The following is a 26647-nucleotide window of genomic DNA, read 5'->3' as shown; positions in this document are numbered from 1 at the left end:
TGGAGATAAAGTACAAACCAACCAGCTCCTAACTGTCATTTTTAAAACACAGCCTGTGACATGGCAGTTAGGAGCTGATTAGCTGGTATTTTACCTATGCCAACTTTATCTCCCTCCAAGGCTTAGTTAATAAACTACATAATATCCATGTGTGTCCACCACCTTAAAGAATGCCATAGAGTGGATCCTGGAGCCTGGTACATTGCAGATGTGGGGGAAGAGAAATGCAGATGCACACTACTAGCACTAAGAACACTGATAGTAAGAATAATTTAGATAAACCCTCACAATTAACATGGCATATAAGTGAAGTATTTAGCACACATTTGTGCAAATATGTGGGCCCATGTACCGTAACCAGGTGACTTCATAACATGGGTCCCAAACACCTCTAATACTATCACATTATATAAATGTATTAAAGTCTTACCTTCCAATAGAGCCCTTATTAATGTGTGAACTGAAATGTAGGAACCATTGCTAATTAAAACACCTGAGGGTAAATGGGAGGTGTGCCAATGCCAGAGTGAAGGTGCCTCGCCTTCAAGTGTACAATATATACACATTGCAGGAGTGTGCAAAGGAATCGCTATGATGAAGCATATTGGGGGTCATTCCGAGTTGTTCGCTCGGTAAAAATCTTCGCATCGCAGCGATTTTCCTCTTAATGCGCATGCGCAATGTCCGCACTGCGACTGCACCAAGTAAATTTGCTATGCACTTAGGAATTTTACTCACGGCATTTTCATCGTTCTGGCGATCGTAATGTGATTGACAGGAAGTGGGTGTTTCTGGGCGGAAACAGGCCGTTTTATGGGCGTGTGGGAAAAAAAGCTACCGTTTCCGGAAAAAACGCAGGAGTGGCCGGAGAAACGGGGGAGTGTCTGGGCGAACGCTGGGTGTGTTTGTGACGTCAAACCAGGAACGACAAGCAGTGAAATGATCGCAGATGCCGAGTAAGTCTGAAGCTACTCAGAAACTGCTACGAGGTGTGTAATCGCAATATTGCGAATACATCGTTCACAATTTTAAGATGCTAAGATTCACTCCCAGTAGGCGGCGGCTTAGCATGAGCAAATCTGCTAAAATTCACTTGCGAGCGAACAACTCGGAATGACCCCCATTGTAACTATTTAATGCAACTATGGAATCCTCTCTAGGTTTTCCTGCAGGACAAAACAGCAGTGCTAAGTATAATGGCCTTTCAAAGGCAATAACATTTCTATATTGTGTTGCTACAATAGCAGTAATAGATGAGCTGCAATAATATAACCCAACTCATGTCACATACTCCTGCGTATGCTATCCTTCACTTGCACTTTAAGTTCTAATTTATAACTAATAGCACCCTATCTCTTTGTAAAAAGCAACTGATTTACTGCAACTACGGTATAGCAAAGTCTAATAACAAATAGTCTAGAACTTCTAGCATGTATGTTTACATTGTCAAGTTCTTCCCAAGAAACAAATGTGTCCTGAAAATAATTGTTTTATTTCCAGCCTTTCTTCAGCGGCCAAACATTTCCTTCCTAGCCAGTTATACCACATACCTGACAGGAGAACCTGTCTCTCTTATATGTCAAGCTACAACTGACCACAAAATACATGGATACAAATTCTTCAGAAATAGTCAAGAACTTAATAGAATATCGTCCATTGGCAAGCATAGTATAAACAATGTGAAAACAAGTGACGCTGGGTCCTACACATGTCTCTACTGGGTATCAGACTCCAGAGGAAAGGAAGAGTCAGATGTCAGCATACCTGTGTCACTGTCTGTGCTGGGTAAGTAGTCGTAGCTGTCATGTGATCTGTTTAATAGGAAAATGCTTTTTTTATCTGTACTTTCTTCTTCCATTTATTCTGGTTCTGAGCTGCGGCCTCAGGATCTCTACATTATCAGACACTCTGTTTTTTGTATTGGACATGAGACATACAGTAATTGAATGGAAGAATAAGTAATGATGTGTTTTATCTGTTGGACCTACTTTGCATATTACCTGAAAATGAAAATGATTGCAGTGCAATGCCAGCCATGATGTGATAACATGAATATAGCTGTCAGATGCTGGCTCCCCAAATATGTACAGTCGCCGCTCACTCACACACTGTACCATTCTCAGACGGGGACATAAAGGGCCCACTGGGGAATTCAGTGGTAAGGGGCCCACATGTAGGAGTGTAACCAATCTCCAGAGGGACTGTGGCCAGCTGCCACAGAGGTTTGGATAACCATTAGAGAGGGCATGGTCTTTGCCCCATGAGCCCCATGATAAATATATTTAGTAATTGCTGCTGGTGCTCCAAGATTAATAACATGAAAGCACTGTAGAAAATGTAGCATAGTCCTGTGCAGTACAATGCAACATATGTATAATGTATAATTCAAGTGCGCAGTATGAAATCTGATCCCTAGAGGAGAAGGTGGGGGCCCAGGCAATGGGGCCTACTTGGGGTTTCCATTGTACCCCGTGGGCCAGTCCACCCTGCACTGTACTGTAGAAGTAAAATGGGATTAGACTGGTTTCTGGTCTATAGATCTACATTAAAAAGGTCCACAGTCAACAGGTCCACCACTAATGGTCAACATGCATTAGGTCGACAGGGTCAAGAGGTTGCCATGTAATAGGTAGACCGTTCAATAGGTCGGCAGGTTCAAAAGGTCGACAGGGTTAAAAGGTCGACATGACAATGGTCTACACACATGGGCAACACAATTTATTTGTATTTTTTTTTTATTCAACTTTGTCATACATTTACCATCCACATGGACTACGACTGTGAATAGTAACCTGTGCCAATTGCAGCAGCATGGCAAGCGAAGCGGTACACTAATGGGGCTTGTTTATGGCAGAAAAGCGACAAAACACCCAACAAAAAAAAGTGTCTACCTTTTTTGTGTTGACCTTTTGACCCTGTCAACCTTTTGAACCTGTCGATCTAATGCATGTCTACCATTAATGGTAGACCTATTGACTGTAGACATTTTTAGTGTAGATCTAATAATCCACACCCCATGAGACTTCTATCAGTATTATTAGTCACAATAGCTCGGTGCAATGCTTTGAAAAATTGATTAAATCATTTAATTTTGCTTTGGATAGTTTGTTGTACAGACCTCTTATTACTGTGCATCATAGGCCATAAAAAAAGAATATTTGAATTTGTAGGATTATTTTGTTCTAGGCTTTATACAGTGCAGAACAGAAAGTGGGGTTATAAAACTGTTATGCATGAACATTTCTACACAGCAATATATACTGTATGAATGTAAGTGATTCCAAAATGAAAAGAACAATTCATAGGATAGCAATGTACAGTGGAAATACATTCTGTTCTGATATCAGATTTCCCCCCCCCCCCCATTTTTTAGATCAACCATCTACACCCGTTCTGCTAATACAGCCAAAACAATTACTATACTTTGAAGGAGAATCTGTGACTCTGAAATGTCAACATCCGCCCATAATGTTCCATGCTATTTATAATTTTCATAAAGATAACAGCAAACTAGAAAGCTACTATGACACTTCAAGGTCTGAGCACTACATATCCAGCCTGAGCACAAAGGATTCTGGGAATTATTACTGTCAATATTGGGTGTCAGGACACCAGAGGACGATAATGTCATCTGAAAGCATTGCCCAAACCATTTCTGTTACAGGTATGATATTCATATTAACTATGTGAAAGATATTTTACATACAGCTTGATAAAAGTTTTTACATCAAACAAAGACTTTTAGAGGAATATGGTCTCTACGCCATGCCATTAGACTTGGCATGACCTTTTGCAAGGAGCATACATATTAATTTATTCAGTGTTATACAACATTCCAAATCCTTCTGAGCCACTCCAGTTCATATACATGGCCAATGCGGTGTTCACTACCCTGCAGTACTACAGTATACTGTATAAGCAGTTTCTTGTCCAAGAGCAGAGCAGAGTGAAGTGGGACATACGTACAGTAGCTCCCAGCTATACTTGAAATTGTGACAAATTCCCCACCAGAATCAGAGCAGTTGGTGGTAGACTGTCCTGCTGTCTCCTGCTTTTATTTTATTAAGAGAAGAGAAAAAAGTAGACTCTTGTGTGGGCGCACTCTTGTTTTAAAAATAAGGATTGATGTGTTGTTATGAAAACTAAAACTTAACTTTTAATAGCCAGATAAAATAGGTTTTTTTCGTATCCAAGAAAGGAAAAATAATTTTGTATAAAATATGTTCTGGTCCCTCTATATTTGTATATATAGTCAAGAGTGAGATGTAGACACATCCAGTACTACATCCACAACATGCGGCCCAGTACAAGGACTTGTATTAATTGAAACCTAAATTGGATTGGATACGAAAAAACCTATTTTATCTGTCTAACTATTAAAAGTTAAGTTTTAGTTTTCATTACAACACATCAATCCTTACTTCTAAAACAAGAGTGCGCTCACACAAGAGTCTACTTTTTTCTCTTCTCTTAATAACTTGTATTTTTGGACTCAGGACGCACCACCAGGTGGACCTATTCAGAAATAGCTTCCAATATATTGTCCAATTCTGGTCTTTCTTTATATTTACTGCTAATTTAAATACTACCCAGGTTGTGCGGAGTCTAACATAGCCCAACTTATCCTGCTTTTATTTTGCAGCTTTTACTACCTATGGCTACTTGTCTCTTAACCTCAGTTGCTGCTTGCCTTGAACTTGGAATATTGGGACCTAAATGTGTAAAAAGCATTATTGTGATGTAGCTCATAGTTAGACAGGGGATGCATTCCACATCTCGGCTGTCAGTGGTCATGTGACCGACACCAGAATCCTGACACCACTCAGGAGAACGGTGCTGGATCAACGACAGCCGACATCCCGAAGGGGAGTATCGGGGTTCTAGGTTAGGGTCAGGCACTGAGGGGATTAGCATTAGCCGCCACCCCTGAGGGTTAGCCATAGCTAACATCCCAGGAAAATAGCCCAAGCCACCACCCCACGAGGGATAGATTTACAGTAGGGTACATTGGGGGGTTAGATATACCCCTTCTGATGTCTGGATTATCACTGTCAGGATGCCACGGTCAGTCATGTGACTACAGGCATCCCATCCACTGGGATTTCATATGTGCTCCTTAGACAGTTTCCTCAGCATACATACAGCTGCTCATTGCTGCTACCCATCTGGGATAATGCTGCAGCCATACTGCTTACATGTGTACAGTACCCTTGGCCAACTTTGTATAAGAAAAATGTGATCCTTGGATTCATATTATTAAACTGGGAAATTAGGAACAAAAGTTGATTTTTTACAGATACAGGTATGTCATCATTTTACCTGTCTATATTAGAAGATAAACAAGTGTTTTCTTCTGTCTAGGTCTAATGTCTGACATCTAAATCAGTATATGGTTCAAGTTCAGAACATAGCTAAACTGCTTCAGAACATCACTAAACTTGTTCAGAACATTAATAAGTGTACCCTCACGGGCTCGCTTTGTTTGCCAGTCTTCAGGCATGGTGGATCACTTCACTCGCCACAGGTACTATTCCCATTAAATGTGTACGTGGATAGTGAAACTGGGTGGTCTTCAGTATGCCGGCGGTCGGCCTCCCGGCGACCAGCATTCCGGCGCCGGGAGCCCGACAGCCGGCATACCGACACTTATTCTCCCTCGTGGGGGTCCACGACCCCCCTGGAGGGAGAATAAAATAGTGTGGCGCGCGTAGCGTGGCGAGCGCAGCGAGCCCGCAAGGGGCTCATTTGCGCTCACCACACTGTCGGTAAGCCGGCGGTCGGGCTCCCGGCGCCGGTATGCTGGTCGCCGGGAGCCCGACCGCCGGCATATCGTAGTGAACCCGTGAAACTGATAGCCCAGGGGTCTTATGTTCTGAACTTGTGCCTCAGTATATTATAACTGTCAGTGTTCAGCATCACCTCAGTGTTCTCTTTTAAATAAGACCTTGTGGGGGGAGATAATTTTTTATTTGTTTTTATTGCATAAATTTAAGTTTAATTCTTTTTCCAGCTTTGTCTACCTCCCCATTGTTGAACTTCCTGCCCTCATACTCAACATTCATAAAGGGAGAAAACCTGACTATGGAGTGTGTGGCTCCTTCACCAGTTCATGTAAGCCTGTACCGCTTTTACAAGGAGGGACAGGAGTTCAAAGGTCCATTATCGCACAAAGGCTTGTACAAAGTGCACAATGTGACAACAGAGGAACAGGCAGAATATACTTGTATCTACTGGAGCGCAATGAGCAGCAGAGAAATCCCATCCACTCAGAGTGCTGTGAGAGAGATATATGTAATAGGTGAGTAAACTGTTCAGGCAAACACAGCTGTATGTAAAGAATTAAGAAATAAAAGAAAAAAGCAGGACCTTAAAGTTAACACCTGATGGCACACTGTCTCAGCCTTATGGTGTGTACACACAGTGAGATATTTTCTTACAAATTTGAATATATAGTCAAAATTGTAAGAAAAGTTAGTGCAGATCGAAAGGTGAAAGTCACCTTGCGATCCCGATTCGATGTCGATGCACGGTCCTGCGCAGTCGGCATCGCAAGACTAGATAGACTGTTCAGGCAAGTCAATTTTGACTATCTCTATAGAAGAAATAGTCAAATTTGACACTTAGCCAAAATCGCACATAGTCAGTATCGTAAGCACATAATGAGTGTGCTTGCGATACTATGTGCCAACCTAGCCCCTGTCACATAGTGAGAATCGGGCATAGCCCGAATCTCACCGTGTGTATGGGCCTTTAGAGGCACTAAGGAAAAAGCAGGCATGAGAAAATCCTTTTTAAGTGTTAAGAATTTGTTTTTGTTTATTTTTTTATTGTTTTTATATTTCTTCAGTCATCCAATCTTCAATGTACAGTAGTGTGTTTTGTGAAAAATATTAATTCAGAGCAGCATTGTCTGAAGATACTAATAATGGCGACTTGTCAAATAACCAGGCTTATCTATAAAAAACAAAGATTATCACGGCCACACACACACACACACACACACACACACACACACACACACACACTGATGGTGTTACCGCAATACTCTGCACTTTATTAACTGTAAGGGGTTACATACCTTTTTGAACAGATATATAATATTCAGAGCATAGATTAAGATTTGCCAGAAATGATATCAGAATCACGTACACAGTGTAAACTCAATGGGGTAAATTTACTAAGGTGGGAGATTTTTAGAACTGGTGATGTTGCCCATAGCAACCAATCAGATTGTATCTATTATCTTCTAGAAGCAGCTAGACAAATGTTAAGTAGAATCTGATTGGTTGCTATGGGCAACATCACCAGTTCTAAAAAACTCCCACCTTAGTAAATTTACCCCAATGTTGTATAAGCAGCAGTGGGCAGTATTGTCTAAATTATTAACATTTCTAGAATTTTCTACTGTCTGTGAGAAAGAACATGTAGCTGCATTCCAACAGATACATTTGCAACATTTGTATATCTTTGCACCTGCTAGGCTCATGGGAGTCCTTGGAGAGAATATTTGCAAATGTGTCAGAATATGAACCTGAAGGACAAATTCCCGTTTCTACATGTCAGCATAAATATGAACAAACCATTTAACTCTATTAATAGCTAATACAAAATTATATAATTATTGTGTAATGATTTATTTATCTTCTAATGCAGAAAACAGAGATAATGTGTGAAGCTGGCCATATGCACAGTGGTCACATATGGAGCACAATTTTATACAAATCTGGTCATTCCATTATCAGCTCTAAAATTTAGAACTTTTGTCCCACACATAATTGATTAGTTTCATAGAAGTAAACCACTTAATTTACATATATGAAGTACTGTATCAAAAGAAGAAGTTTATCAAAATCCAAAAATGTATAATAAACTTTACACTTCCTTTTGATAATTCAACTCAAACAATGGGGTATATTTACTAAAATTCGTATTTTCCCGAATGAGGTTAAAGTTCAAACACGAATGACATCGAAAGTGTAAATTTGCAACTTTTTGAATTTATTACGACTAATTTACTAAGCTGTCGTATTCTGCATTTTCGTATTTACCGATTTCGATGTCATTCGTATTTTTTGGCAGTGTTTTACGGGAATGAATTGTAAAACACTGCCGACTTTAACACAATGAATCTCGGCCGGATCTGTGCGATCCGTGCTGGGCTTCATTGTGCACCTTTCGTAAAAAGTAAAACTTTGTGAAAATTTATTTAAAAAAAAGCGTGGGGTCCCCCCTCCTAAGCAAAACCAGCCTCGGGCTCTTTGAGCCGGTCCTGGTTGAAAAAAATATGGGGAAAAAAGTGACAGGGGTTCCCCCATATTTAATCAACCAGCACCGGGCTCTGCGCCTGGTCCTGGTTCCAAAAATATGAGGGACAAAAAGCGTAGGGGTCCCCCGTATTTTTAAAACCAGCACCGGGCTCCACTAGCCAGGTACATAATGCCACAGCCGGGGGACACTTTTATATAGGTCCCTGCGGCCCTGGCATTACATACCCAACTAGTCACCCCTGGCCGGGGTACCCTGGAGGAGTGGGGACCCCTTCAATCAAGGGGTCCCCCCCTCCAGCCACCCAAGGGCCAGGGGTGAAGCCCGAGGCTGTCCCCCCCATCCAAGGGCGGCGGATAGGGGGCTGATAGCCTTTTTGATAAGTGTTGAATATTGTTTTTAGTAGCAGTACTACAAGTCCCAGCAAGCCTCCCCGCAAGCTGGTACTTGGAGAACCACAAGTACCAGCATGCGGTGGAAAACCGTGCCGCTGGTACCTGTAGTACTACTCCTAAAAAAATACCCCAATAAAAACAGGACACACACACCTTGAAAGTAAAAGTTTATTACATACATCCACACCTCCATACATACATACTTACCTATGTTCACACGAGGGTCGGTCCTCTTCTCCATGTAGAATCCATGGGGTACCTGTTGGGAAAATTATACTCACATAATCCAGTGTGTTTGGTCCTCTTCTGTTCTATTTGTAATCCACGAACTTGGCAAAATAACAAAATGAACACCCGACCACGCACTGAAAGGGCCCCCATGTTTTCACATGGGACCCCTTTCCCCGCCTGCCAGGAACCCCCCCTGACTTCTGTCTAAGAGGGTTCCTTCAGCCAATCAGGAAGCGCCACATCGTGGCACCCTCCTGATTGGCTGTGTGCTCCTGAAGTGTCTGTCAGGCAGCACACGGCAGTGTTACAATGTAGCGCCTATGCGCTCCATTATAACCAATGGTGGGAACTTTGTGGCCAGCAGTTGACCGAAAGTAACCTCACCGCTGACCGCAAAATTCCCACCATTGGTTGCAATGGAGCGCATAGGCGCTACATTGTATCACTGCCGTGTGCTGCCTGACAGACACTTCAGGAGCACACAGCCAATCAGGAGGGTGCCACGACGTGGCGCTTCCTGATTGGCTGAAGGAACCCTCTTAGACAGAAGTCAGGGGGGGTTCCTGGCAGTCGGGGAAAGGGGTCCCATGTGAAAACATGGGGCCCCTTTCAGTGCGTGGTCGGGTGTTCGTTTTGTTATTTTGCCAAGTTCGTGGATTACAAATAGAACAGAAGAGGACCAAACAACACTGGATTATGTGAGTATAATTTTCCCAACAGGTACCCCATGGATTCTACATGGAGAAGAGGACCGACCCTCGTGTGAACATAGGTAAGTATGTATGTATGTATGGAGGTGTGGATGTATGTAATAAACTTTTACTTTCAAGGTGTGTGTGTCCTGTTTTTATTGGGGTATTTTTTTTAGTAGTAGTACTACAGGTACCAGCGGGCCCGGTTTTCCACCGCATGCTGGTACTTGTGGTTCTCCAAGTACCAGCTTGCGGGGGAGGCGTGCTGGGACTTGTAGTACTGCTACTAAAAACAATATTCAACACTTATCAAAAAGGCTATGAGCCCCCCATCCGCCGCCCTTGGATGGGGGGGACAGCCTCGGGCTTCACCCCTGGCCCTTGGGTGGCTGGAGGGGGGGGGGGGCCCTTGAATGAAGGGGTCCCCACTCCTCCAGGGTACCCCGGCCAGGGGTGACTAGTTGGGTATGTAATGCAAGGGCCGCAGGGACCTATATAAAAGTGTCCCCCGGCAGTGGCATTATGTACCTGGCTAGTGGAGCCCGGTGCTGGTTTTAAAAATACGGGGGACCCCTACGCTTTTTGTCCCCCCGTATTTTTGGAACCAGGACCAGGCGCAGAGCCCGGTGCTGGTTGATTAAATATGGGGGAACCCCTGTCACTTTTTCCCCCATATTATTTCAACCAGGACCAGCTCAAAGAGCCCGAGGCTGGTTTTGCTTAGGAGGGGGGACCCCACGCATTTTTTTTCTTAAAAATTAACACTTTCCCACCCCTTCCCACTGATAAACATGCACGGATCTCATGGATCCGTGCATGCATATCAGAACACGGTAAAAAAAAAGCAGGTCTGTTTTATTTTAGCACTTTCTTACGATTTGTATTTTTTCACGGCAGTGTTTGGCTATTGCCGGCAGTGTTTGTGAATTACACTTTTTAGTAAATTACCGAGTTCTACCAATTTGCAGGTGTATTTGACCGATGGTGTATTCATTCGTATTTTTTTTCTTGGACTTCCAAAAAAATACGAATGCCCTCATCACTGCCATGATTTGAGGTTAGTAAATTCCCGAGATGACACTTTGAAGAAAAAACACCATCTCGGTCAAAATCGGGACCTTAGTAAATATACCCCAATTTGTCAAATTGCAAAATCCAAATTTGTCTAATTGAAGCACACCTGTTTTAAGGGCTCAAGCTAGGTACACACTATGTTGATCACTAGGCATATCAGATAGACAATCCTTGGATTGATTATCCGATCACTGTTTCCCACATACACACTGAGCTATTTCTAGTTCAGTGTGTACATTCTTAAATGGATCAGGAGATCGGGCTTTGTAAATATTATTCTGCTCATAAAATGAAACCTGCCGATCTGACTGTTTTCAGGAATATTTTAAGCCATTTATTAGCTAATATTCCTGCTTACACACCTTTATAATAATCATGCTGATTAGTCTGATAATTGTATTGGTGTGTACCTATCTTTAGATGCTGGGTACACACCTGTACTGTACAACCACCCTGCTGATCGGGTTAGCACTCCAAATCAGCAGACTAGTGTGGCCCCAGCTTGACCTGCTGCTGACACCCATACACACATATACAATACTGATGTGAATTGTATATGTGTGAAAGGGCCTCTATGGGATTGGGAGGTTGGCCAGACAAATATTACACTGCAGATAAGATGCAACCCCATGATCCAGACTGTTGCAGGAATGTTATAAGCTATTTATTGGTTTACATTCCTGCATTGGCACTGCATGCACAACTATACAATAAATGGGGGTTCTCACGATATCGGGAAAACGGGCCGACGATTGTATAGTTGTGTACTCAGCTTAGACAAACATTTATCTACAAAGAGTCTCAAATTCCCTCAGACTATTCTAAGTACCATATGAACCAAGGGTTCATTAGGACAGTCAGATAAAATAACCATTTTCAATGTGATTTAAACCTAAACACATTACCAGGCATCAAGTATGTGGGCAGAATACAGTACCTTTACTGGAGGAAAGCAGCCAGGTGTCAAATATCTCTGGCAGTCTCCAGTTGGAAACCATAAAGTAAGTTAGAAACCTCAGAGTAAGACAAAAAGTGTAGACTCATTAATGCCAGGCTATCTATCATGGGTAAGTGTTCTACAGAAAGTATGCCCATTACAGATAGTAAAAATAAATAAAACTATTCACAGATTGTAAACATTTATTTGAACACAAATTATACTTTGTACCACCGTCCAGTGTTAAATTTCTTTATTAAAACAATGGAACCTATAAAACTGTTCTCAATCTAATATAGTCCAAGCAGTGATTGTGCTTTACCTCTGCCTATTGACGATCTCAAGCTTCTTCCTTGCACTGTTCTACTCTGTAGTCTAAGATATATGAAAATGTATGCAATAAGTAATCAGTCAGTCATATGCATATTGATTGAACATCCATTTCAACAGGTTAATGATGTACAGAAGTCCCGCTCATCCATCCTGTGGCTTGGCCGCACATTCACATGTGCCCCTCCGAGGCTTGAGATCGGCTTAGTATACCAAGCTGTGGCTTAGTGTGTCACCCGTATATACTTATGGATGCCCATACTTAGACACATATGCGCGTCCTAGTCAAAGGTACACTTACTGCACCTGGATTGCCATGATACATTACTAAGACTGAGGTTATTTTTGTATCATCGTTTATATTTTAGTAGCTCTATATCTGTACAGATTACTGGGGTTAATGAATGAAGTAGTGAAAAGTCTGGAGAAGTGGATTAGTGGAAAAGTTGCTCATAACAACCAATCAGCTTAGATGAAGTATTTATAGTACACTCTATAAAATTATAGGTAGTTGTTGATTGGTTGTTATGTGCAACTTCCCTACTGGTTCACTTCTCCACTCTTTTACACTGCTTGATATATTAACCCCACTATCTTATTATTTTTCTCAATTTATGACCGTATGCGTTATATTTATGCTATAGTGTAAATTTGACTCTGTTTGGAGCACCCTCTTACTCTTTGTATTGATCATATTTTTGTTTTGTTTTGATGACAGATCCCATACATCCACCCTTACTGTCTGTAGACCCTCCAAGTGGAAGGATCTGGGATGGAGGCAATATAACTCTATTCTGTACCACTCCTGCAGAGTATGCAAGGACTACATTCTACTTTCTTAATGATACAGATGATATAATAAGTGTATCTACATACAAAACACAGAGAAGAGCAGCAGTAACCATCAACATGAAGAAAACTAATAATACCTCCACTGCCAAGTATCGCTGTCAGTACAAAGCGGAGATCAAAGGACGCTTCCTGCTGTCACCGAAGAGTCCGCAAATTGAGATCATAGTGATAACAAGTATGTAGCAATGTCTACTGGGAATATGAATAACATCCACCACTTGTTAAACGTTAAGTATTCAGTGTAAATGAGTAAAGCTATAGCATGCACGTAACTAGGTGTATACGGAGGGGACACCACACATAGCGCTGCAGGTTAGGGGGCGCTGTTGGTGGCATTTAACAATTTTCTGTGTTAATTACTTTCACTTGCAGCTTCCACCCTTTTGAAGCCTCTCCTGGCCAGGGCCGGTTCTAGGCCTTTTGGCGCCCCCACCCTCCAATAGGTAAAACAGGGTTAGTGCCCGCCGAAAACACGCGTCAAAAATAAGGGTGTGGCTTCATAGGGAAAGGGAAGGAGCCACAGTTATGCCCCCAGTAGATATGCTTCCTGTAGATATGCCCCCTGTAGTTATGCCCCCTGTAGCTGTGCCCCCAGTAGATATGCCCCCCGTAGTTGTGCCCCTAGTAGATTTGCCCCCTGTAGTTGTGCCCCCAGTAGATTTGCCCCCAGTAAGTTGTGCCCCCTGTAGGTTTTCCCCCCGTAGATTTCCCCCCTGTAGTTGTGCCCCCTGTAGTTATGCCCCCTAGTAGCGCTGCTTACAAACACAAAGCCCCACTCCTGCTTCCCGACAGCTGCTGCTGTTCCACCTCTGGCTACCTGCTCCTCGGATCTATGGGAGAGACATCATGACGTCTCTCCCATAGCGCTGCACAGACACTAGAGGTCAATTAGGACCCTTAGCGCCTGACAATGGCACCAGCTGCAGTGGGCGACCACACAGCCCATGGCTCCTGCTGCAGCTGGAGTGCAGGATTCGGGGTGCGGGTGGGTGGTGGGCGCCTGCGGGGTTGCCCGTGCCTAGATCTGCTCCTGCTCCTGCACCTGGCCATCCCTGTCTCCTACCGTGGCCCCTTCTGTCGCTAATACCTACACAACATTCATTAACTGAACTTAAGATTTCTTTGTTATTCAGTCACACTGTCCTTTATTACATTTCAAGATGCTGACATACCTGGGATTTGATCCCATTGCCTGTGGCATTGCAGTCAGACAATCTATTCAATGAGCTATCTGCCCTTGCATAGAATGGTAGATGATTCTAAGCTAGATAATTCTAACTATTTGAAGCTTACCTTGTACTTGTAAAATGCTAAGCATTGCGGCTGAGCATATCTATGTATTGTGTGGCTGCAAGGGATTGGATGTACCAGTATCTTCATATAGTGTTCATAGTGTTTATGCAGGATCAGATTGCTCAATGAGCTGTTTGGGTGTTTGATTAGAATTCAACAGGTTATAGAATTCTGGGAATGGCAGTATATTGAAATGTGTTGTATAATAAAGGGTATGTATTGTAACTGAATAACACCGAGCTCCCAAGTTAAGTGCATGAATGTGGTATAAAGAGGATTTGTGTCCAAATCCATTCCTTGCAGTAGTCTATAAATGTGTGTGTATTTATATAATATATAGATAGATAGACAGACAGATAAAATGTGGGAAGAGGCATCATAGCATGGGCTTTCTCTGGGATCAATTCCCTACCCAACGAGACATGCGCCTTGTGTCCCTATTGGAAAAATGGGGGGGGAGGCGCCAATACTCTCTCTGGCACAGTGCACCAAAAAGTTTAGTTATGGCTCTGAGCTATGGTAATGCTTTGATCATGTATTTTAATCGCACCCTAAACACATACTTCACATGATACATGAAAACAAAGTGACCTTTGAACTTTGTTTTTAATCCTCAGATGGATCTTTGCTGTGGCTGATAGCTATTGTGGTTGCTGCTGGGATTGTCGTATTGATCATTATTGTTATTTTGATCTTCTGGGTTCTGCGTTCTAAAAAAGGCCTACTGACTAAGAGTCAACAGTGTAAGTAGTAGAAAATAACAGTTTGCTATATAAAATAAGTACATCCATGTAACTGGTACACTAAAAATATTTGCCCTGCACAAGGGCGGATTTTAGGGTGAGGCTGCCCCTAGGCACAGTAATAGCTGCCCCTCCAGGAGCTGGCAGGGCAGGGGGATAGGGTGCCATCTGCCCCATGGGCCAGTGCAATTTAAGTGTTCCAGGGCCATTTTTGTATTTCATTCCCTGTGAAAAGCTAATTCCTTTGCTTGAGTCTGCCCCCCAGGCTGAAAGTTGCCAGCCAGCCCCTGTGCCCCTCCCCTGCCTAATTTTTTTTTATTTTATTTTGTTATAAACCCTCATTTAAGAATAGCCAATTTAATAGCATAATAAAGAAAAAGCCACTAACTATGATTTTTTTTTAAATTATGTATACATATTTACTACGTATGACAGCTTACAGGGACAGTATGTGCATGTCCTACCCATTTACAGTCCATTGAAGATGGCATATGGTACAGTACAGTGGAAATATTTTGCAGTTACTGGTACTTTTTGGGCTGATAGAACCAACACAATCATCCAAGTGCTACCCCCAAACAAGTGCCGCATGCCTAATAGGAAATTTGCCACTGGCCCCATAGTCATATGAATGTGAACATAAAAGACCAGTAATATATACTAAGATTTTGGTATGATGTTTCCCAACATGTGTGAGACTTTAATGAAAAAGACAAAAAGGAAAAGTAATTTGCAATATAAGGCACACACCAACTATAATCCATTGTACGATATTCAAAATGAAAATTACATGTTTTTTGCAAATATAATAAAATATCATAAAATCAAAAGGGGATTTAATTTTCATTCACTTACAGTATATGCCATAAAGAAAGAATGTTGTTTGTTAGTTAAAAGTGAAAGGTAAATATTATTATAATATTAAACAATCACAATTTATTATATTAAAAAGATTTCCCAATTTGTTATGCTATAGCTAATTAATAATCTAACAATTTGCACTATATGTCTATCACTCCTTCAATAATATTTTAGCCTAATCGCCCAGCCTTTTATAGCTGTTTAACAGATTCTAATGGCCCATACACACTGGCTGATATATTGGGGGTTCTATTGAACAGTCGATATATTGCGGGACCGTTGGCCAGTGTGTATGGGCGATATATATGTGAACTCCGTCATTCACAGACATATTGGGTCGTCCCTGCAGCACAGTCGACGGCCAATATATCTATCAATATACAGTATTGGCGCATCGCTGTGTGTGTGTACATTCGATCAGCCGACCGCCCGTACACATGCTGCGGCAGCTGGCGGTGATTGACAGCTGAACTGGGCGGGACCATGCATCGGGATCGCAAGGTGATTTTGACCTTGCGATCTGCACTAACTTTCCTTGCGATTTTGACTATATAGTCAAAATCGCAAGCAAAAATCTCTCTCTCTCTCTCTCTCTCTCATCACTGCAATTGCTCTCTCATGTTAGTTGAGAAATTATTCATAGTAACCAATAAGCTTCTATCTATCATTTATCTAGCACATGCTACAAAATGACTGAAGCTAACAGTTGCTAAGGGCAACGTCTCCACTTTACCTCTCTGAGAGGTTGGCTACATATCCTTCCCTCTCTATCTTTTTTTATCTCAGATTCCATGGTTTCTTTATTCCCTCTTATTATTACTTTCTTTCTCTTACATCCTAGGGGATACTAGGAATCCATTTAGTACCATGGGGTATAGACGGGTCCAGTTGGGGCCATGGGCACTATAGAAGTTTGATTACGTGTGCTGTTTCCTCCTTCTATGCCCCTCCTACCAGACTCAGTTTCGAAAATGTTCCCGAAGGAGCCAGTCACGTCTCTGGAAGCTACTGAAGAGTTTTCTGCATTTATTTTTAAAGTTTGTTATTTTCAGGCAGGACTGGATGGCACCAGCATGCCTGCTTCGTGGGACTTGGGGGACGACGACAGCCCAACCCCACTAAGGACTAATGGTCCCGTTCCTCGCTGACAGGACGCTAGCTCCTGAGGGAACTATTTGCAAGCCCCACCACGGTAAGCGTACATTCCCGCAGTACGCCGTCACCCCTAACAGAGCCAGAAGAAAGAAGAGTGGTGAGTACTAAGCCGGCGTCCATATTAGCGGGACGCCGGCCATTATGGCAGCATGAGGGTACGGAGACTCATGGCTTCTACACGAGGCGAAATGAGTCTCCAGACATAGTACACTGTAGTGTACACAGTACCCTGAATGGCAATACAGCCATAAAAGGGGAATGTCTCCATTTTATGCACTTAGACACTATAACAGTATGAAGAAGAGCGGGAAAACCCGCATGCCATTGAAGGGGTGGGGCTTCACTATGAGCGGATCCAGCAGCTCACAAGCGCCATTTTCCCTACTACAGCTGACACAGACGCTGACTGACAGGCACGCGCAGCTCCTTCAGAGAGCCTCCAGTTTACCTCAGTGGTACCAGGGGTTCATAGCAGGGAGGAGCGATTTACTAATGTACTAAGTCCCTAATCTAGGTACTTAGTCTATGACCCGGCTAATCTTGGCATTAGCGATAAGGGCGCCGTATGCTGGTTCCATACTCTTTATGTGTCTCTCAGGAAGGGATCTTTGTGGGTTAATTGTGCATTTAACCTTTTCCTGTGTGTGTGTGTGTGTGTGTGTGTGTGTGTGTGTGTGCTGTCACTGCTGCAGTATGTCAGGAAAAGAATGTATTTAATGTAAGGCACAGTGTTCCTCTTCCCCAGGGGGTTCACTAGTGTGTACTCAGTGTAGTATAAATCCTCAGGCTAGTGGGGTAGAGCCAGCATGGATGGACTCCATTAGGGGAATGATTTCCACCATTTCTACAAAATTATCTCGTAATGAGAAAGAGAAGCAATACTCAAGGCAATCTATGGATGAGTTTATGAAAAAGGACTCAGTACCCTGACCAGCGTCTCAGTCCTCAAAAACGTACTTTGGCCCATATCCTGCATTCTGACTCTGATAATGAAGGATCAGAAATGGAGGAAGGTGAGGTTGACATAGAGGTAGGGGAGTTTACTCTGTCACAGGGTGTAGAGGCTCTCATAGATGCTATCGGAGAAGTTCTAATTATAAAAGGAAATAAATATACTGTTTGAAGAACCGTGGGTTAATCCAGATAGGAATATTTCAAATTCCTAGGCGGTTGTTATCATCTTTTTCTTTTCCTCCTGCAGATAGGAAAAAATGGGAATATCCACCGATAGTGGATGCATCCGTCTTCAGGCTCTCACGTAAAATTGTATCACCTGTCCCTGGTGCAGCCTCCCTAAAAGATGCGGCTGATCGCAAGATTGAGACTACACTCAAATCTTTGTATACAGTTGCTGGGGTGGCCCAGAGACCCACTATAGCATGTGAGTGGATTACGCGAGCCATTGCTAAATAGTCGGGTAATTTAATTGAGGGGTTAGACACCTTACCTCAAGAGGAAATTGTTTTACTCCTGCAACATATACAGGACTCTGCGAACTTTATGGTGGAAACCATAAAAGAGATAGGTTTGCTTAATGCACGCAGTACAGCTATGGCAGTGTCGGCACGCAGGGGATTATGGCTACATCAGTGGACTGCTAACTTGGACTCCAGGAAAGGCGTGGAAGACCTGCCTTTCACAGATGAGGCCTTATTTGGAGATGAACTTGACAAATGGATCTCCCAAGCTACTGTGGGTAAGTTCACATACCCTCCTTCAGTAGCTCCGCCAGCTAGGAAGGCCTACTCAGGACCCAATTTACAGTCCTTTTGGACTGCCAGGTTTGGGGGCAAGGCCAGAGGATCTTCTACCGCCGCCAGAGGTGCTAGAGGTAAACCACACAAACCAGCGACTGCTGGTTCACAGGTACAGGTCTCAGGCTCTTCTTCCTCAAAACCTTCCGCATGATGGTGGACCGTGATGCCTGGAAGACAAGCTGGTGGGAGCCCGGCTAAAATTCTTCAGTCACATCTGGAAAAGATTGTGCCAGGATCCCTGGGTCAAAGAGCTCCCACCTCACAGATTCTTCAAATCAGTCTTACCAGTTTCACAAGAGGCAAGTATAACCTTACAGGACACCATTTACACACTATTACAGACCCAGGTCATTGTTCCAGTTCCACCTCAACTACAAAACAAGGGTGACTATTCCAGCTTGTTTGTAGTACCGAAACCGAAAGGTTCGGTAAGACTGATTCTGAACCTCAAGTCATTGAACCCGTACTTATGAGTGTAAAAAAATTCAAGATGGAGTCTCTGAGAGCGGTGATCTCAGGTCTGGATGAGGGGGAATTCCTAGTGTCTCTGGATATCAGGGATGCGTACCTTCATATTCCGATCTGGCCACCTCATCAGGCTTGTCTACAGTTTTCACTGCAGGACTGTCACTACCAGTTCCAGGCCGTGCCATTTGGTGTCTCCATGGCACCGAGGGTGTTCACCACAGTGATGGCAGAGATGATGATACTACTCCGCAAACAAAGAGTAAACATAATTCCATACCTGGACAATCTCCTTATAAAGGCACCGTCCAGGGAGCAGTTGTTGGAGAACATTGGTCTCTCAACCAGACTACTCCTACATCATGGGTGGATTCTGAACCTACCAAAATCTGACCTAGAACCAACGCAGAGACTTCATTTCCTGGGAATGATTCTGTACACAGTGTCTCAGAAAGTTCCTTCCCTTGCAAGAGGCAGTGGTAATCCAGTCAATGGTTCGGGCCATCTTGAACCTGACCCGGATCTCAGTACATCTCTGCATACGCCTTCTGGGGAAATGGTGGCTTCTTATGAAGCAATTCAGTATGGAAAGTTTCATGCAAGGCCCTTCCAGCTGGATCTGTTGGACAAATGGTCCGGATCACATCTTCACATGCACCAAAGGATTTGTCTGTCACCAAAAGCCAGGTTCTCCCTCCTGCAGTGGCTACAAACTTCTCACCTAGTCGAGGGTCGGAGGTTTGGGATTCAGAATTGGATTCTGCTAACCACAGACGCAAGCCTCAGAGGTTGGGGAGCAGTCACCCAGGGGGTACAATTTCAGGGAAGATGGTCAAGTCAGGAAGTCGTCCTGCCAATAAACATCCTGGAACTCAGGGCTATCTACAACGCCCTTCTGCAGGCCTTATCTCTTCTTCAGAATCAGGCCATTCAGGTCCAGTCGGACAATGTGACGGTGGTAACGTACATAAACCGACAAGGCGGAACAAAAAGCAGAACCGCAATGTCAGAGGTGTCAAGAATTCTCCTCTGGGCAGAAAAACACGCCGTGGCATTGTCGGCGATCTTCATTCCGGGAGTAGACATCTGGGAAGCAGACTTCTTCAGCAGACACGACCTGCACCCGGGGGAATGGGGCTTCCACCCGGAGGTGTTCCGGTGGTTAATGAGTCAGTGGGGGTATCCACAAATTGACATGATAGCCTCTCAACTCAACAAGAAGCTCAAGCGGTATTGTTCCAGGTTGAGGGACCCACAGGCAGTAGCGGTAGATGCCCTGACAACTCCGTGGGTCTATTGGCTGGTGTACTTGTTTCCTCCCATTCCTCTGATCTCAAGAATTATAAAAAGAATAAAAAGGGAAAAGGTTCAAGCAATCCTCATTGCTCTGGACTGGCCACGGAGGGCCTGGTATGCTGATCTTCTCGAGATGCTGATCAAAAATCTGTGGCCTCTTCGAGAGGACCTTCTGCAACAGGGCCCTTTCGTCTAGCAAGACTTACCACAACTATATTTAATGACATGAAAGTTGAAAGACTGATTCTAGCCAGGAGAGGGATTCCTGACAAGGTTATCCTGAATATGATCCAAGCCAGAAAGGGGGTAATGTCTAAACATTACCATCGTATCTGGGAGAAATATGTCTCTTGGTGTGAGAGCAGACAATATTCTATGGTGGAATTTCATCTGGGACGTTTCCTGCTTTTTCTGCAGTCGGGAGTGGATGTGGGCCTATGCCTAGGCTCCATTAAAGTTCAGATTTCGGCCTTGTCTATTTTCTTTCAGAAATAATTAATTTCTCTACCTGAGATCCAGACATTCTTTAAATGTGTTCTGCACTTACAACCTCCCTTTGTGCCTCCTACGGCACCTTAGGATCTTACTTTGGTACTGCAGTTCCTTCAATCGGACTGGTTTGAACCATTACAGGAGGTAGACGTAAAGTGCCTTATGTGTAAGACCGTCACACTGTTGGCCTTGGCTTCAGCAAGACGTGTGTCGGAGCTGGGGCCGCTGTCTTGCAAGAGCCTCTACTTAATTTTCCATGAGGACAGAGCTGAACTCAGGACTTGTCAGCAATTTCTTCGTAAGGTGGTGTCCGCATTTCACATCAACCAACCTATTGTGGTTCCGGCTGTTACGGATGCCTCTGCTACTTCAAAGTCTTTGGATGTCGTAAGGGCTTTGAAGGTCTATGTGAAGAGAACAGCTTGTCATAGGAAATCAGACTCGCTGTTCGTTCTTTATGATTCCAATAAGATTGGATGTCCTGCTTTGAAGTAGTCAATTGCACGCTGAATCAGGCTCACTATCTAGCATGCTTATTCCACGGCAGGTTTGCAGATTCCAAAATCTGTTCAATCCCACTTTAGTAGGTCGGTGGGTTCCTCTTGGGCGGCTGCCCGGGGTGTCTCGGCTTTACAGCTCTGACGAGCAGCTACTTGGTTGGGTTCGAACATGTTTGCTAAGTTTTACAAGTTCAATACTTTGGCCTCTGATGACCTTCAGTTTGGTAAATCAGTTATGCAGGAACCTCAGCACTCTCCCACCCGGTTTGGGAGCTTTGGTACATCCCCATGGTACTAAATGGATTCCCAGTATCCCCTAGGACGTAATAGAAAATAGGATTTTAATTACCTACCGGTAAATCCTTTTATCGTAGTCTGTAGGGTATACTGGGCGCCCACCTGGTGCTTCCTTCTTCCTACTCTGTTACTTGGTTAAGTAATGTTGTTTGGTTCAGCTGTTGCTGTCCCTGTTTAAGAGTTAGGTTAGCTTGTCTTTCCTCTTGTTCTCGTGTTGGTTTGAATTCTCACCACTTTCCTTTTCTATATCCTTCTCTCAAAGTATGTCCGTCTCCTCAGGCACAGTTTCCTAGACTGAGTCTGGTAGGAGGGGCATAGAGGGTGGAACCAGCGCACGTAATCAAACTTCTGTAGTGCCCATAGCTCCAAGTGGTCCTGTCTATTCCCCATGGTACTAAATGGATTCCCAGTATCTCCTACGGACTACGAGAAAAGAATTTACCGGTAGGTAATTAAAATCCTATTTTTTGTAAGGTGCCACAAAGTTTACAAAGGTCCATATAAAGGAGTAAAGCTGGTAAAAAAAAAAAAAATAAGTACAGATATTACATTCCGAATATAAGTTAACATAGATACAAAATTAAAATGTGTACAGTAGTTAGTATAACTACAGATGTGTTGTCTTACATTGTTGCCACGATGCTTACGCATTGTGGGATAGCGGGGACCCCGCTCAGTGGTGTAGAGAGCTGTGGCGGGCCCAGGTATGGGTTCAGGGGCATGCTCTAATCATGGGGTGCATGGACATGCCCCCTTATGGAAATTATGGGAAGAAAATTATTTTCAGTGTCATGAAGCGCTGCAGATTTGGAGAGGAGTGGGGGTGATATCAAGCTCCTCAGACAGGGGCAAATCCAGAGGAGGGGGGGGGGGGGGGCGGTGCAATCAGTGTAATGTGCAAAAGTGGGCTTATCATTTTTTTGTATCATCTGCATGATTTTTGTATGACAACTTTGAAGTTGTTAAATGTTTGCAGATACCACAGAGAAAAAAGTGTTTTTCTCTGTGTTATCTGCTTTCATGTACAGCAGATGTTGGATGTATCTCATACACCTAGTGCCTATATACCATTTGGCGTGACTCTCCCGGCGCAACTGAAACAATAGAGAGATGTAGTGTACCATGTTTTTCTTTACATTTTTTATCCTACTTGCATAGCAGATGCAGTAAAACATCATTCACAGTGTACTAGAGATGCTGGGCTGCAATTTGCACCCCATGGATTAGGGAACCATACAGGGATTAGTGTTAAACATATACAGAATCATAGGTGAAGCACAACAGAACTTGGAATGAGAAAAAGCCACGGCCGCTGCTTTGCAGCACTTCATACTGTATACAGATACAGACTCATTCACACACAGATGTACTAACGTCACAGCAAATTGATTGGTGTAATCTAGCAAAGTACTGTAGTGTTGTCGCTTTAAGTTGCTTTATTTCTGCATATAAAATGCACATTTTGAGCACAACTAAAGCCACAATATATGAGGACACATCTGCAAATAGCGCTGTTTGTAGTGCATGTGACATTTTGGGGGTCATTCCGAGTTGATCGCTAGCTGCCGTTGTTCACATCGCAGCAATCAGGCTAAAAATCGGCATTTCTGTGCATGCACCGCAATGCGCATGTGCGTCGTACAGGTACAGTAAGCATCGTAGTTTGCACAGAGTCTGACGAACATTCCTGTCGCACGGCCGAACGCAGGAAGATTGACATGAAGTGGGCATTTCTGGGTGTCAACTGACCGTTTTCAGGGAGTGCTTAGAAAAACGCAGGCGTGGCAGAAAAACGCAGGCGTGGCTGGGCATTCACTGGGTGGGTGTGTGACGTCAAAAGCCGTCCCTCCGTCATTAGAATCAACGCACACGAAGAGTAACTACAGGGCTGGTCTTGTTTTGCACAAAAAGATTTTGGAGGCGCTCTGCTGCACAAGCGTTCGCACTTCTGCAAAGCGAAAATACACTCCCCAGTGGGCAGCGACAATGCGTTTGCACCGCTGCTAAAAACTGCTAGCGAGCGATCAACTCGTAATGACCCCCTTTATCACTTCTTTGTACAGCTCCCCCTGTGTACCTTTTTGAGTAATGTATTGCACGTGCTCAAAAGTGAGTTAGCATAAAAATAGGGTATAAAAAATTACTAAATAATGATGCAATATTTGTTTTTGACATGGCAATCAAATGTGTTGGGAATTGAATACTGTACGTAAAGTCACTCCTTTTCCTCCCTTTGTTACAGATTCTCCGGAAGATGCTGAAGAGTCCAAGACATTTTCTGAAGTAAGCAAATTGTTTTCTATAACAATTAGGGGACAGTGTATTAAATGACGAAAGCTCTATTAGCAGAAAAGCAGATGTTTTCTCACCAGCAATCTCATAATGACATTAACATATGAGACTAGTAAAATCTAAAAAAAAATGTTTTTAGTCGAGGAGCTAAATTGGATTTAGAGTAGAGATGTGCACAAACCCCCATGTTTCGGTTTTAATTAATCATTGTGTTTTGGTTTTGGAAAAAATAAACAGCTGAAGTGGTTTGGTTCAGATTTGGATTTCAGTTCGGTATGAAATCGATAAAAAAAAAAAAATCAGTAAAAATGATAAAATTATGTACTTTTTGCAATCCAAAAATTGCCCTCCTGAGTTGCGAGCAAATAAATCTGACTAAATTAGTGCCATGGTGCTAGTTGTGGACTTACTGCACGCGCTAAAAGCATCGTGCCTGGCACATGAGTCAGAAACATAGGTGTTTCTATAATGAGTGCAGTGTGTGCGTTGCACATTGGTCCCTGGGTCCGGGGAGGGGGGGGGGGGGGCTACACTGTGCACACTGCGCACACTGCACCCATAGAGTATATTTAAACCTCCGGAGTGCCGCAGCAACAGCCCTGCAGTGCGATCACAAATCACTTGGAAAATGGCTGCCCCACAGCCAGTAGACTCTGGCATTATGCCAGAGTCTACTAGCCACCAGAGAGGAAGGGGCCCGCAACAGAAGCTGCATGCTGGTCCCCCCCTCTCTTAAAATGCCCCAGGTCAGAAAATACCAATTACCTTGACTATTCCCCTGGCATTAGGTGTGGTAAACTGCATATTCCAACTTAAGTGCCAGACGCAATGAGAAATAATTGAATAGCTCAGGGCACTCATTCCCAGTGCCACTCAACATTGCATTCAATTGATGTCCCCATAATGCTCTTTCTGTGTGACAATAAAAGTGAATAGATAGCACTGTGTCAACTGTCAAAAGCTGCAGCATTGCTCAAGTGTGACGGTGGATCAGAGTTCCCTATTCTAATGTTACTCTATTGGCAGATATCCTCTTTTCAGAACATGAGAATATCCATGTGACTCCACTCAAACAGCTCACAGAACCCACCAGTGCACAGTGCAGAGAATCATGCTTTTCAGATTTTCCATGTGCCACTCTTGAACTGAATGATACTTCTAACTTAATTTGTGCAACAAATAGCATGAAAAAATCAAATGTCACCACGTTTTAGTTCTTCTGTCATGCACATTCACAACAAAACATGACAACATAACATACAAGGTCCAGTGACATGCGGTGAGGCGAGGCAGGTGACACAGAGCCTTTCCTGCCATACTACAGTATATGCCAGAATTTTGACCATAAAAAGTATAGGGAAACTACAAAGAATATATTATAATCTCTCCTGTGTATTATTCTAATCATTTTTGTAGTCAAAACTCTGGAGTAAAAAGTATATGACGGGTGACGCAACCATCTGATGGTAATACCATAGTTAGACACTGTGCATGTGCAGACGCAGTCATAGATTCATGCATGCGCACTAGCTGAGCTACGGACACCACTTCCATGTGTCCGCATTTCAACAATAACAGCCAGCCATCAGATGTGCATCGGAAAGCTGCATCCGATGGCTGGCAACCATCGGATTCACACAATTTGAGGGATAAAGTATTTCCATCAGATCAAAAACATTGTTTGTTGCTAACCATCGGATTTTGATGTCCATCCCTAATCAGAGATCCACCAGCCATGCAGATAATTGTATCTTCCCCAAGAATTTCATATTAACTTGACTATGATGCAAAGTTTAACCCAGCTTCCATATCCGTTTCACCCAACATCCTGGCCATATTTCCCTGATATTCAAAATTTGCTTTGTGAGCATATTCGCCAATCTTCCATGTTCCACAATTTTTAATATAAAGTGTAAGGATAATACAGTAGAATCAGACAGGCTGACACATCTGTAGTCACTTTTGTATTTAATGCATTATGGCTAATGAACTGATTGTATTACAATTCTGTGATACTATGGCTCCTGGCCACAAACTGTATTTATGACTTATTAATAATCTTTCTGCTAGGGAGGATGCAAGGTCACCTCACTGTAACATGCTGCCAGAGAGGAAGATGACATGGATTCTTAGAAAATGATGGGAAATGTTTCCAGATTTCATCAGACAAACATAAAAAGGCAGCTACGGAATTTGTGAACAGTTAATACATTATGAAGTATTTATTATTAAAAATATTGTTTCAGCATTTTATCATTTTGTTCTGCAGATCTGATCACATCAGTAGTTTGATCCATCTAATGGAAAAGACAGCTATAGTCTCTGTTTCTAAAGGATGTAAGAAACAACCAAAGATGACTGATATTACTATAGGGAGTTTTAATTTACTAGCCTATAAACTCTTCTTGCTGAAAAAAACAAAACAAAAGCATTGCGTGACAATATTACTGGCGTTATGGTATTGTACTTAACACAAATTGTACATATGACCGGTGTGCGGTCTCCTCCTGAACCCAACCCTACATGACCTGTGCCACATTGTTAGGAAACCTGAAATAGCATAACACCAAGTTCACAGCTCTCAAAGGTTGGAAATGTTTATAGAATCCCTCCTATCCGTCAGTGCGGAATAGACCAGAACAGAGAAAAAAATGGTAAACATACTGTCTTCTTCTGTGCTTTATAGTGTGTAAAAAAAAAAAAAATAGTTTCAGCATAGT

General features: G+C 43.0%; 1 protein-coding gene across 2 annotated transcripts in view; it reads left to right on the top strand.

Annotated features, from left to right (window-relative positions):
• Positions 1-26180, top strand: part of LOC134891074 (Fc receptor-like protein 5) — a 30162-nt gene extending 3982 nt beyond the window's left edge. For both annotated transcript variants that reach the window (XM_063913508.1, XM_063913509.1), the window contains exons 3-9: positions 1501-1785; positions 3374-3664; positions 6011-6298; positions 12643-12951; positions 14687-14812; positions 23878-23918; positions 25998-26180. In XM_063913508.1, coding sequence (XP_063769578.1) covers positions 1501-1785; positions 3374-3664; positions 6011-6298; positions 12643-12951; positions 14687-14812; positions 23878-23918; positions 25998-26024 — 1367 coding nt within the window. In that variant the 3' untranslated portion in view covers positions 26025-26180. The remainder of the gene's footprint in view (positions 1-1500; positions 1786-3373; positions 3665-6010; positions 6299-12642; positions 12952-14686; positions 14813-23877; positions 23919-25997) is intronic.
• The last annotated feature ends 467 nt before the right edge of the window (positions 26181-26647 follow it).

The sequence above is a fragment of the Pseudophryne corroboree genome, chromosome 1 (assembly GCF_028390025.1).
Source record: "Pseudophryne corroboree isolate aPseCor3 chromosome 1, aPseCor3.hap2, whole genome shotgun sequence".
Lineage (NCBI taxonomy): Eukaryota > Metazoa > Chordata > Amphibia > Anura > Myobatrachidae > Pseudophryne > Pseudophryne corroboree.
Note: the sequence above shows the minus strand (reverse complement) of the source record. Positions and strands in the feature narration are given on the sequence as shown.